The 13,701-nt window shown below is 43.3% G+C and overlaps 1 protein-coding gene across 1 annotated transcript in view; it reads right to left on the bottom strand.

Annotated features, from left to right (window-relative positions):
* Positions 1-3,134: 3,134 nt before the first annotated feature.
* Positions 3,135-13,701, bottom strand: part of tnni3k (TNNI3 interacting kinase) — a 142,893-nt gene continuing 132,326 nt past the window's right edge. The window contains exons 20-23 of the mRNA XM_041207854.1: positions 10,728-10,860; positions 10,271-10,380; positions 5,201-5,278; positions 3,135-3,188 (exon numbers count right to left, since the gene is read on the bottom strand). Coding sequence (XP_041063788.1) covers positions 3,135-3,188; positions 5,201-5,278; positions 10,271-10,380; positions 10,728-10,860 — 375 coding nt within the window. The remainder of the gene's footprint in view (positions 3,189-5,200; positions 5,279-10,270; positions 10,381-10,727; positions 10,861-13,701) is intronic.

The raw sequence follows: 13,701 nt of genomic DNA, 5'->3' as shown, positions 1-13,701 counted from the left end.
CAAGACCCCAGCATTGTTATTCTCAGCTACAAGAACCCCAAAGAAGGGATGATGACGGCGGAAGCAGGAACAGGCGACTGCACGCTGCTACCCAAACACAACCTGGCCATATTAGATATATTAGGTGACGAGGCCAATCAGAGGAGGAAGATCCGTCTGGTTATTCCTGAGAGACCATGTAGCATGTCCAATAACGCCGTCAATCGGAAGATTAGATAATTGGCTGGATTTAGAGCAAAGGAAAAAGAAAGACTTGCGTTTCCAAAGCACCCTTCACAACCACAGGGTGTCTCAAAACATTATACAGCCAATGAAGTATTTTTGAAGTGTAATGTGGGAGGTTGATTGCACTATGTTAAAAATGTTATGAATGCAAGTTGTAGTGTGTTGTTTTCCTCATGTCCTAAGGTGCTTTATAGCAGTGTAATCCAAAACAAGTTAACAGTGAGCTACGTAAGGGAGATATTAGGACATGTGACCAAAAACCTGGCCAGAGAGAGAGGTTTAGGGAGCATCTTAAAATGGGAGAGATAGGTAGAGAGGTGGAGATGTTAAGGGAGGGAGTTCCAGAATTTAAGGCGTAGTCAGCTGCAGTGGGGCATCTCATGATGTGCCCCATGATTAAAATTTTTCCTCTCACCCTTCAGCTCCAACACCCTTTAAAGTTTAATTTGCTGGAATCGTGAGCTGATAACAGCACAGCAAGGGCAATGGGATATTGTAACTTCAGTAAACAACAGGATCAATAGTCTATCTCCTTAACCAATGAGGTTTAAGGATGAAAAATAAATAGAGGAAGGAGAGAAAAGGAAATCGAGTCAGTTAGACTCAGATTAGGTCCAGAAAGAGAAATAAAAGGAAGGAAAGGAAGAGTAGCTTACAAGAGAGAGAAAAAGAGACAGAGAGGAACAGTAAAATTTAAAGTTGACTTTTTTAAAACCTCTAACAACAATTTACTGTTAGCAGTAATGATAATTGTTCAATTACTGAACCAGACAGGTTGCTTGGATTTACATTAACAATTATAACATTAATAATTATATAATATATATTATTACAATTAATAATTATAATTGAAAGGCCTGGATAGAGTGGACATGGGGAAGATGTTTCCATTAGTAGGAGAGACTAGGACCCGAGGGCACAGCCTCAGAGTAAAGGGAAGACTTTTTAGAACAGAGATGAGGAGAAACTTCTTTAGCCAGAGAGTGGTGAATCTATGGAATTCATTGCCACAGAAGGCTGTGGAGGCCAGGTCATTGAGTATATTTAAGACCGAGATAGATAGGCTCTTGATTGGTAAGGGGATCAAAGATTACGGGGAGAAGGTGGGAGAATGGGGTTGAGAAACTTATCAGCCATGATTGAATGGCAGAGCAGACTCAATGGGCCGAATGGCCTAATTTCTGCTCCTATGTCTTATGGTCTTCTGGTCTATAACATTTATATTATTGTTACTTATGCTACTAACTACCAGCTCTAACTTTCTGCAGCAAGATTAATGTGCGAAATCAGAAAGCTCTTAAAAATAATGAAGAGGCTGAGGCCAAGATGCTGTTTGTACAAAGATGAAGTATGTAAACCGATAATGAGTTCTGGAGGTTTACAGCTCTCTGCGTATCTCCTCATCCTGTGAACTCGCTGGCTGACTTGCTCATTAACAACAGAATGTATTGTTAATGTGCTCTGTTTGTGCAGCAAGATCTGACCCATTGTATTCTTCAGATCTCTATGTAAAGATACCTTACGCTGCTTCTGCTCATTGCCACTTTAACCAATCCCACTCTAAGGCTGCAGAAAGCTCCATAAAGGGACAAGTACAGTAAATCTCCAATTTTTAAAAAGTCTTTTTCAGAAGAAGGACGATTTCCATTTATTGATGACATCACACTAAGGACATGGCATGTATATTTTTGTGGATTTCCTTTGCTCTGTTTCAAATGAATCCCTTCTTCATGTCCAGTTTATTTTAATGTTTTTTTTTTCATTCTTCAAAGTCAACTTGGTATTAATTTGTCAAAACCTCTTAAGAAACACTGAAACAGGAGGAGATCATTCTGCCCCTCGAACATGTTCCACCACTGAATTCAATCATGGTGGATGTTACAAATATCTAGTTTACAATTCATATGTTTTAGAATATAACTTTTACTTTTTCTAAATGAAAGTTTTAATGGTAGAAAGCGGGGGTATCTGTTTGAGAAACATAGGGCGGAATTTTACAGCCCCATCATGATGGGGGTGGGGCCATAAAATGCAGGGTGCCGTTCAAAAGTCCATTGACTTTGGCAAGACCATAAAATTGCGCCAGTGTAAAATTCCACCCTGGGAAAAGCATCTCCGAAACAAATACAATTCCAACAAGCTTGGAGCTTATTACATTTAAAAGTTGGAGGTCATGATGAATTAAAAGGTTAACAGCTAGAAAGGTAAGATCATGAACAGCAGCAGGGCTTACTTAGCTAAAGAACTGGAGACATGATGTTTGCAGCTATTCCAGTAAAGGATGTTATTCATGTGGTTTCCTAGAATTAAGGAAAACTTTGGGATTAAAGATAGTTAATTTGCACTTCTATCTGGGAACAGGTCATATGTCACATTGCCATGGAGATGAGTGGAGCTTAGAGAGATTCTTTGTTTTTGAATTTATCTCTGTCAATTTCATTAGGGCACGGCCCTGCAGGTAATGTTCAGAAAAACAGCCAAGAGACTGTGTCAATTTTGGGTCTTATGTAGGTTGTAGCTCCTTGGAATTTGAGAGATTAAGCCAGACCGACACCTGAAGTAGATCAAGTAAATGCTAGATCTATCTTCCATGACAAAGCCTGCGATTGGGAGCATGTAGTCAGTATTAGATAAAGTCAGTAAAGGGAAAACAACAGGGAGATTTGTTTAGCTCGAAGCTAAAGGAAGAGATCTGCAGCAATCCTCTCTGTGAGCGGCAGTTAACCTTGTTGCAGTTAGGAGGCCTGGAAGTAATCAGCTTGGTTGTAGTTTGAAACCCAAGCGGTGAGTTATTAGAAACCAAAGGTATTTTCTGATGTTTTAAGCCATTGTGCAGGAGCCTCAGGAAGGCCCATGCTTGAGTTGTGGAGTCCAGAGTCTTGAGGTCAGTAAAGAAATTGGAGAGTCCCTTAGCCAAAAGCTAATGGAAGGACCCCCATGAATTCTTGCATCTTGGAGAATGGCTGGAACACGAGAGAAACCAGACTGATTTCCAAAGAGATTTCCGTTTTGTTTTGATTTCCAGAGAGTGTGATTTACCTATTGAATTGGTCCCAGAAAAAGTGAATGAGCCTGAAAGATTTTGTCAGATAAGGGAACTTTTTGGGGGAAGTAAAAAGTAGAACTGAGTTAATAGCATAAGATAATAAGCTATAGAGTTAATAGCGATTTTTTGGTTTCATTTTTTTTTTGATATCCAATAAAGTTTTTTCTTAAAAACGGAAAATCTTGCAGCATCGTTCTGTTGATTAATTGTTGGTTGTTCGATTTCTTCTTTAAATGTTAACAGACACTAGCTAGACCGTAACACTGATGTGTACCTAGGAACAGGTGATGACAATTCTTCCACTTGAGCCTGCTTCATCATCCTCAAGAGGAAATAAATCATGTTTTCTACCATACTGGTAATCACATAATACAGTAAAAGAAGTGTTGACTAGGCATGTCATTCAGCCCATTGTGCCTATGCTGGCTCTGTAAAAGCGGTATCCAATTAGTCCCATTCTCCCTACTCTGTCCAGATAACACTGCAAAATTTTCTATTTGAAATATTTCTCCAATTCCCTTTTGAAAGTTATTATTGAATCTGCTTCCACCGCCCTTTCAGGCAGCGCATTCCAGATCACAATAACTCGCTGTGTAAAAAAATTATCCTCATCTCCCCCTCTGGTTCTTTTGCCGATTCTCTTCAATCTGTATCCCTCTGGTTACCAACCCTCCTGCCACTGGAAACAGTTTCTCTGAATTAACTATAAAAAAAGCCATCATAATTTTGGAGACTGCTATTGAATCTCCAGAATAACCTTCTCTGAGTCAATGGCTGGGGATATAATTTAGTGACGCTGAGTGTATACCTGAGAATTTGGTGAGTGGGGAAATTTAAAGTGTTAATCTTGTTCTTGTAATATCTAGTCTAGTATGTAATTAGCAGTAACTGGAAAGTACTGTGCAAGTAGACCGAGTTTCTTTCCTTCTTCCAGCCTTAGATGGGTAAACGCACTCTGCTGAGAAGCTGAGTGGTCAGTTAGCTAACTAGTTGAATCTGGTTTCTCTAGCCCCGGTTCAGTTGGCTATAAATTCAGGGTTTTTTAGTGTAGCCTTGACAATTGAGTGCAGTTGAAGAACTGAGTGCATACCTGAGGGTTTGGTGGGTGGGGGAGTTTGGTGAGGGGGGAAGGAGGTGTTCGCTTCCTTTTTGCTTTTTCTATCTTTTTTGCCCTACAGGAATTGGTTCTTCCTCTACTACAGGGTGAGTATCCTCTACTACTTTGGTGAGTATCTGGTAAGCGGTTAACTTCAATTCCAATCCTAAGGTTTAAAATAGAGCACAAACTGGTGGAAAAGCTAATAAAATATATAAAAAAGCAACATTAATAAGTGAATAATATATTTAAGTAATTTATTAAAACACATTAAGGATGGCAGGACAAGTGATGTGGGAATTCCTGGACACCGATGTGACCCAGGACAAACACGTCTGGAGTAAATGTTTGCGGCTCGAGGAGCTTTGGCTCAGAGTCATTGAGGTGGAGGCTGAGCTGCAGACTCTGCAGCACGTCAGGGAGGGGGCAAGATAACTGGATGCTTCATACCAGGAAGCAGTCACACCACTTTGGATAGAGTTTTCTGATTTGGTCAGTGGTCAGGGACAGGAGGGTGTGGCTGTGAGTGAGGCAGGTTAGGGGGGCCAGAGGGCAGGAGTGTTGAGCCTCTGCAATTGTCCAACAGGTTTGAGGTTCTCTCAGCTTGTCTGGATAAGAGCGGGGTCTGTAGTGTGGGTGAGCAAACTGACCACTGCACCATGGCACAGGAAACCATTCAAGCGGGGGCAGCAAATCGGAATGTAGTGGTAATAGGGGACTGTATAGTGAGGGGGATTGACACTGTTCTCTGCAGCAAAGAGCAAGGGTCCAGATGGCTGTGTTGCCTGCCCGGTGCCAGGGCTCGGGACATCTGCTCAAGGCTGGAAAGGAACTTGCAGTGGGAAGGGGAAGATCCTATTGTCGTGGTCCACGTTGGTACCAATGACATAGGTAGAACTTGGATAGAGATTCTGCATAGAGAATATGAAGAGCTAGGCATTAAATTAAAATGCAGAGCCGCAAAGTTTATAATCTCTGGATTATTACCTGAGCCACGTACAAATTGGCATTGGGTATTTAAAATTAGAGAGATGAATACGTGGCTCAAAGACTGGTGTGGGAGAAGTGGGTTCCAGTTCATGAGGCACTGGCATCAGTACTTGGGAAAGTGTGATCTGTACCGTTGGGATGGTCAACACCTGAATTATGCTGGGACCAGTGTTCTTGCGAATGGCATAACTAGAGAAGTAGAGTGTTTTAAACTAAATAGTGGGGGCAAGGGATCAAATTTGGGAAGATGTGGTAAATCAAAGAGCAGAGACAAGAGAAGAGAAGAAGGTATTAATATGGAAACTGATAAATAGACCATAACAGGAAGGGACAAAGAGTACATGTCTGAGAGTAAATTAACAGATAAGGCTAGAAGTTACAAAAATAATAAAAGGACAAAGTTTAAGGCTCTGTATCTGGATGCACATAGCATTCAAATCAAAACAGATGAACTGATAATGCAAATAGAGATCAATACATATGGTCTACTAGCATTACAGAGACATGGCTGCAGGATGGCATAAATTGGGACCTGAACATTGAAGGGTATGTGACTTTTAGGAAGGATAGTAAGTTAGGAAAAGGTGGAGGGTGGCTCTGTTAATTAAAGACGATATTAGCACAACAGAAAGGGATGACCTAAGTTTAGGAAACCAGGATAAAGAAACAGTTTGGGTTGAGATGAGGAATGATAAAGGCAAGAATCATTTGTGGGAGTAGTGCACCGGTCCACTAACAGTAATCACATGGTAAGATGGGGTATCAGAGAAGAAATAGTGGAAGCTTGTCAGAAAGGCTTGGCGATTATCATGGGGGATTTTAATCTACATATAGACTGGAATAATCAGGTGGGCAAATGTAGCGTGGATGATGAATTTGTAGAATATTTTCAGGATAATTTCTTAGATCAGCATATTCTACAGCCAACCAGGGAGCAGGCTATACTAGACCTGCTGTTGTGTAATGAGATAGGATTACTTAATGATCTCAAAGTGAAGGCACTCATAGGTAGCAGTGATCACATTATGCTTGAATTTTGCATTTAGTTTGAGGGAGAGAAGAATGGGTCTAAGACTAGTATTTTAAACTTAAATAGGACAATTATGAAGGCATGAAAGTACAGCTAGCGAAAGTGAACTGGCAGTTTAGGTCACTGGGTCAAGATTCTGGACCTTCCTCCCTAACAGCACTGCATGTGTGTCTACACCACATGGACGGCAGCAGTTTAAGAAGGCAGCTCACCACCACCTTCTCAAGGGAAATTAGGGATGGACAATAAATGCTGGCCCAGCCAGCAAAGCCCACATCCCGTTAAGGAATAAAAAAAGGTCAATAGCGATGCAGTGGCAAACATTTAAGAGGATATTTCAGAATACATACAATATATACATTCCTAAGAGAAAGAAAAATTCCAAGGGGAGAACTCACCATCCATGGCTAACTAAAAAAAGTTAAAGATGGTATTAAACTTAAAGAAAAAGTATATAATTGCATAAATATGGGTGGGAGGTCAGAAGGTTGGACAGAATATATAAAACAGCAAAGAATGACTAAAAGATTCATAAGGGGGGAAAGATTCGATTATGAAAGAAAGCTAGCTAGAAATATAAAGTCAGAGATTAAGGGCAGAATCATCCCAGATTTGCACTAAGTGTGGTAGTGGGCGGGTAAAATGGTGTTTTACCCACTGGCCACAATGGTAGGTTTTCACCCTGTATTGCCCCAAACCTGCCACGTTAATTATGCATTCCCAGGAAACATGCCATTTCCATGGTGGGCAGGCTCTCACTCACCCACCATGCCATCACCTCGCCACTTCATCACGCTGGGCGCCATATTTAAAGTCCAGCCGCGTGCACACATCTCAGTGCTTCCAGACCAAGAATGCTGCAGGGAGGATGTTCACAAAAGGCAAAAAGACTGCAGCTCCCAGGTTTAGCGACGCATCGCTGGAACATCTTTTGGATGCTGTGGTGCCCCGCCACGATGTCCTCTACCCTTGCTCTGGCTGCAGGATGGGCAGCGGGATGACCAACCAGGCTTGGGAGGTGGTGGCAACAGTGGTCAGCACCAAAGCCCTTCAAAAGTGGACAGAAACCTAGGTCCGCAAGAGGATGAATGATCTCCTCCATTCTGCCAGGATAAGTCACTCTTCTCACTTTCAACTCACACTCACAAACCCAACAGACATCCACAGGGGCCTCACTCACTGCCAGTGCAAGGGATATCGCCATTCACTCTCTTACACTCATCATCATTGTCCTCATCCCATCCATGAGACCGCTCACCACCCACAGGCCAGGCATATTTATCAACTGGCCTGGCAGGCATCCTGCTTACACTTTTTCCATCTCTATTCATGCAGGACAAGCTGATACACAACAACAGGGAGAGGTCGCAGACCACTTGGGGGGTGCCTGAAATCAAGATCAAACTTTGAAAACAGAGCCATCTAGCTGGCCGGCGGTGACCGGTACCGGTCCAGTACTGACGGTGAGGTCGGTGCTGCTTTACCAAGTGAGGATCCAGCAATGCAACATCCATCAGACAACCATGCTGTGATTGATGTGTCCTCTTTCACAGGCCACAGCCAGGCACTAATTATCTCCCCTTGCTTCTGCAGGCACATCTGGGAAACAGCCAACAGAGTCAATGATCCAGGGCCTCCAATCAAGCCCCGAACAAACCTCTGAAGAAGAATCTGAAGGTACCCTCCTTGATGTCCTGTCACAGTGCTCACCCACCAGCGCAGAGACACACACCTCGGTGGGACAGAGCTTTAGAATAGCCTCAGGATCACAATCTGGTGAGCACATCGCACTGTCTGATCCACAGCAGGCAGAGGCAGGGACTTCCCAGGTCCCCGGCACTCGGAGGGCTGCTGGAGGCCAAAACGTTGCTGAGTCCGAGTCAGATGAGGAGCCTCTGGACTCAAACATGTCACAGTTGCTGAAGATGCAAAGGCAAGCTCGGGAACATCAGGAAAGGATGTCCGCAGCACTCCTCAGATTGTCAGGCATGATGGAGGAGTCTGTCTGCCTTTAGGCTGAGGTGTAGCACCAATATGTCAACACACCAAGATCAATACTGGTAGGATGGTGGCCACCATGGAGGCTTGGTCCAAGATATCACTCCTGCACTGCTGTGCAGGCTCAACTTCAACATTGATGCCATAGTTGGCCTCCAACTGTGTGTTCACAAAAGGGATGCCAGGCAGCTCGATCTCACTCCAGCTACCCATTCTCCTCAAAGAATGAGCCACGGGCCCTCGGGCACACACAGGGAGGAGGATCAGCAGGTGCTCACCATCCCACCACCGCACCACCCCCCCCCCCCCACCACCCCCATGGGGCCATCCATCCAGGTGACTCCAGGAGTGTCCGGCACATACGAATCCCCTCTTCCTGTGACCTCAGCAACTCCAGCTCCACAGGCCGAGGAGGGTGTCACTGCCACACAGCAGGATCCCGAAAGCAGGCTGGGGCCCTCCAGGTCTCAGCCCTCCAGAGGACGTCTGCCAAGGTCATCACAGACAGGACGTCACAGTCAGCTGGCTGCCTCCACCTCTGCTATGGATGTCCGGGGAGCACCAAGACACAGCGGCAGGGTTAGTAAAGTTAAGAAGATGTAGTTGCACAGCCTGGGCATGGATGTTGATCACTTGTACATACTGTTCACTATTGTCAATAAACTCCTGAGACTGTCTCCCTGCCTGAGGCTCCTTGTTCTGATGAGCAGTGTTCTTGTCACTCAGATGTGAAACCTTTCTGCACAAGATAAAGGCAGGTGTCTCCGTCCAGGGCCTCTTCCCTGTGTCTGTGCAGCCTTCAGACCACAGTGATGGTCCAGTCTCACACTCCCTGGACACATTACTGATGCCTGCACCTCAGCGGAGCTGGTCATTGCTGCCAGAATGTAGTGGGCAGGCACCACAGAGTTCTCTCATACTCTCTGTGTGCTCTCAGCACCTTTAAGGTGGGGCTGGCCCCCATCACACCAGCATCTGTGACCAGTGATGCTGTGCTTATTTAAAAAGGGAAGGATACAGAAAGTTGGTACCTATAGGCCAGTTAGCGTAACGTCTGTCATAGGGAAAATGTTAGAAACTATTATTAAGGACATTATAACCTTATACTTAGAAAAATTCAAGGTAATCAGGCAGAGTCAACATGGTTTTGTGAAAGGGAAATCATGTTTAATCAATTTATTGGAGTTCTCTGACGAAGTAACAGGTGCTATGGATAAAGGGGACCCTGAGGTGGGTGTGGAGAGGATGTTTCCTCTCATGGGAGAATCTAGAACTAGGGGCCACTGTTTAAAAATGAAGGGTCACTCATTTAGGACAGAGATGAAGAATTTTGTTTTCTCTCAGGGAGTTGTGAGGCTTTGGAATTTTCTTCCTCATAAGGCGTTGGAAGCAGAATCTTTGAATATCATTAAGGCAGAAGTCGATAAATTCTTGATAAGCAAGGGGGTGTAAGATTATTGGCGGGGGGTAGGCAGGAATGTGGAGTTGAGGTTATGTTCAGGTCAATCATGATCTTGTTGAATGGCGAAGCAGGCTGGAGGAGCCGAATGGCCTACTCCTGCTCCCCATTCCTAATGTTCGTATGATCATATGCAAGAATAATTCACAGCAGATGTGTTAACATCATGTGCTCAGCACTTCCTGAAAGGGCAGTGGAAGCAGATTCTATGGTAACTTTCAAAAAGACAATTGGATAAATATTTGAAGGGGGAATACTTACACGAAAGAGCAGGAAATTAGGACTAATTGTATCGTCCTACTGAAGTACCAGCATAGACACGAGGGGCCGAATGTTCTCCTTTGGTGCTGCAAAATTCTATGATTATCATACTAAACAACAGAGGATAGCAATAGATGGATCGGCTACTTGTTTGGAATCACTCACCTCTGGACACACATTCCATCCCCTTATTAGTAGAGATGAGATGGGTTTAGGTATCGAATAGCCAATTGGAGGTCGGACATGATGGTATGCCATATCGGCAGCAGCAGCAGCTGGTTAAACAACAGCAACAATGCAAATGAATTAAAACACTGGGTTAATGTTCTAAGAAAGGTAGAATTCTGCAACTTAATAAGAAATAAAGTAATTTACTAAGAGAGACAAACTTTTCTTTCACGACTTCAGGACATCCCAAAGCACTTTGTGGAAAACGATGGACTTTTTGAAGTGTAGTCACCTTTCTTACATGGCAACCAATTTGCGCACAGCAAGATCCCACAAACATATCTGCTCATCCACCTCATTGCGATCTGCTGTGAATACACTTCAAAACTCCTCCCTTCAGCCATTTATCCATTCTTTCCTTTTTTTGCCCTTATTTCTTTAGAATTTATCTCACCTGGTTTGAGATGGGCAAAGGGGATTTCACCAGTTAGCAGCTCCCAGAGACACAGAGCGTAACTGAAGACATCTGCTTTGATGGTGTAACGGGTACACTGTGTGAACACCTCAGGAGCCATCCAGCGCAGGTTCTACTGGGCAGACAACAATCAAATACATCTCAATAAAGATTTACATCACATGACCTCCTGCTCCCAAACCGCCCGACGTGGTCAAACAGCCACATTCCCATCTCCGATACTTTTAATGTTATTAAATTAAAGTGTTCAATTTTAAAATTTTTATCAGCTGTAGCTAATGCTGCAGCCTCGATAGATGAACGATGAAAATCAGAGACTAGAGTTAGAGGAATTAAGAGAACTCAGAGACTAGAATTTGAGGAATTAAGAGAACTCAGAGACTAGAATTTGAGGAATTAAGAGAACTCAGAGGAATGTAGGTGTAGTAATTATAGTTCTGATAGACATAGGACTGTAGCTTTAAGAACATTCTTGTGTTGCAATATCACATGATTTGTGTAAACCAATGAGTTAGCAGCACGGGGAACCTCCAGGAGGGAGTTCTTCTTTAGTTATAGAGTTAGATCCACACATATGGTTGCTGCTGCCATCTTGTAAATAAAGTTCAATGTTTCTACCAAGAAAGGCTGCCTAAAAAATCAATTCTATAATAAATTGGCAATGAAGATAAATCAGATCCGGTGCTCGTCCAGCGATTGTGAGTGTCTAAGATAATTAAAAAGAAAGGAAGATATACTCATTCGAGATGCCACAGTTTGGCAGAATCGATCCCTTTGAAGCAGCCACAGATGGTTGGTCTCAATTTATAGAACATATTGTGTTCCACTTCCAAGCCAACGAAATCACAGGGGAGGAAAAGTGGGGAGTGATTCTGCTGGGTATTTGTGGGAGCCAGACCTACAGTTTAATTTGAAGCTTGACAGCTCCCAGTGCCCCAGATTTGAAGACCTTCAGTGAATTAGTAGACCCTGTTTAGGGGCATTTCCAACCCAAGCCCTCAGTCACAATGCAGAGGCTCAGGTTCAATTCACGGAACAGAGCCCCGGGGGAGAACACTGGCAAAATTAAAATAACTAATGGAATATCGTGATTTCAGTGAAACCCTGAATGATATGCTCAGGAATCGTTTGGTCTGTGGCGTGTAGGAGGATGCTATTCAGCGAAGATTTGCTGGCTGAAGTGGATCTTGATTTTAAGCAAGTGTTAGAAATAGCGCTCGCGATGGTAAGCGCTGTAAGGAGTGTACGAGCGATTCAAGGTGTGCAAAATAGAGTGGTTTTCCTAGTTGGGTGGGAATGGTCAGCCGAAAATGACTCGAAAAGCCGGGACTCCGCACGAAGTGGGAAACAGCCCCCGCTAACCGGAAATTTAGAGGAAACAGCTTAGCAGCAAATTTGAAAACTCATTTTTATGACATGGAAACAATCATACTCTTAAGGATTGGTAATTTAAAAAGGTGGAGTGTTATTTTTGTCACAAAAGTAAGCACATATTGAAACATTGCAAAACAAGATTAAAACAGGCTTCCAGGCAACAAGCGAAGTCCAATGTAGTATATAGTGTGGAAGAGCCAGAAACAACCAATTCTGACATTTATTCCTATTCAACATGAAATTTGTGAAGACAGAGCCAATTACTGTCACATTGCAACTGAATGGTAAACTCTTAAAAATAGAAGTAGACACAGTTGCTTTTATCACTACAGTAGGAGAACACATTTTCAGGTATTTAAATAAAGGTGATCAATTATTAAATTTGGAACAAACAGCTGCCAAGTTGAAAACATACACAGGCAAAGAAATCCAGGTAAAAACTACCCGTTTATTATAGACTCCAAATAGCACAACTATCAGTGATGGTGGTAGAAGGTGAAGGAGCAAGCCTTCTAGGTCGTGATTGGCTGAAAGAGATTAAATTATGCTGGTCCAAAATCTTTCAATTGCGAGTAGGTAGACTGCCAGAGCTGCTAAAAAAAAAGACACCATCTCCAAGGATGAACTGGGAAAGGTTAAAGGCCTACAGGCCAAGATTTGCGTGAACCCAGAAGCAAATCCTAGCTTCTTGAAAGCAAGACCGGTGCCATATGCCCTGAGAGAGAAGGTTGATGCTCAGCTGAACCAGCTAGAGAGACTGGGTGTCATAAAAGCAGTTCAGGTCTCAGAGTGGGCAGCACCCATAGTCCCTGTCCTAAAACTGGATCAGACCATCCGGATCTGTGGGGGCTATAAACTGACAGTCAACAAAGCAGCCAAACTGGACAGGTACCCTATTCCTGAGATTGAAGGTCTATATGCTAAACTAGCAGGAGGGACAACATATACAAAGTTTGACATGAGTCACGCCTATCAGCAACTGGAACTGGATGATGCCTCCAGAGAACCTGTGACCATAAACACCTGAAGAAGAAAAAATGCTCTTTTCAGGCAAATTAAGTCATTTATTTGGGCCACTGGGTAGATGCCCAAGGGTTACACCTTGTTGAAGAGAAGGTTAAAGCAATCAGAGAGGCACCTGCACCTAAGAACATCTCTGAACTTAAATCATTTTTAGGGACGGTAAATTATTATGGCCGATTTCTACCAACTTTTTCAAAGGTTCTAGCCCCTCTACATTCACTAAAGAAAAACCAGCGTTAGGTTTGAGAGTTACCCAAGAAGAAGCCTCCATAAAAGTCAAACAGCTCTTGCACTCATCAAATTTGTTAGTGCATTATGACTTGACAAAAGAATTGGTGCTAAGCTGCAATGCATCCTCCTATGGCATGGGAGCAGTACTATCGCACAAGATGGACGGCAGTACAGAGAGGCTGATAGGCTATTTATCCAGGACTCTTACCACAGCTGAAAAAGGATATTCTCAGATAAAAAAGGAAGGGCAGCAGATTATTTTTGGTGTTAAAAAATTCCACCAACATATGCATGGGTGACATTTCACAATAGTATCAGACCACAA

The sequence above is a fragment of the Carcharodon carcharias genome, chromosome 16 (genome assembly GCF_017639515.1).
Source record: "Carcharodon carcharias isolate sCarCar2 chromosome 16, sCarCar2.pri, whole genome shotgun sequence".
Classification (NCBI taxonomy): domain Eukaryota; kingdom Metazoa; phylum Chordata; class Chondrichthyes; order Lamniformes; family Lamnidae; genus Carcharodon; species Carcharodon carcharias.
The sequence above is the reverse complement of the archived record's forward strand: the minus strand, read 5'-3'. Positions and strand labels throughout refer to the sequence as shown.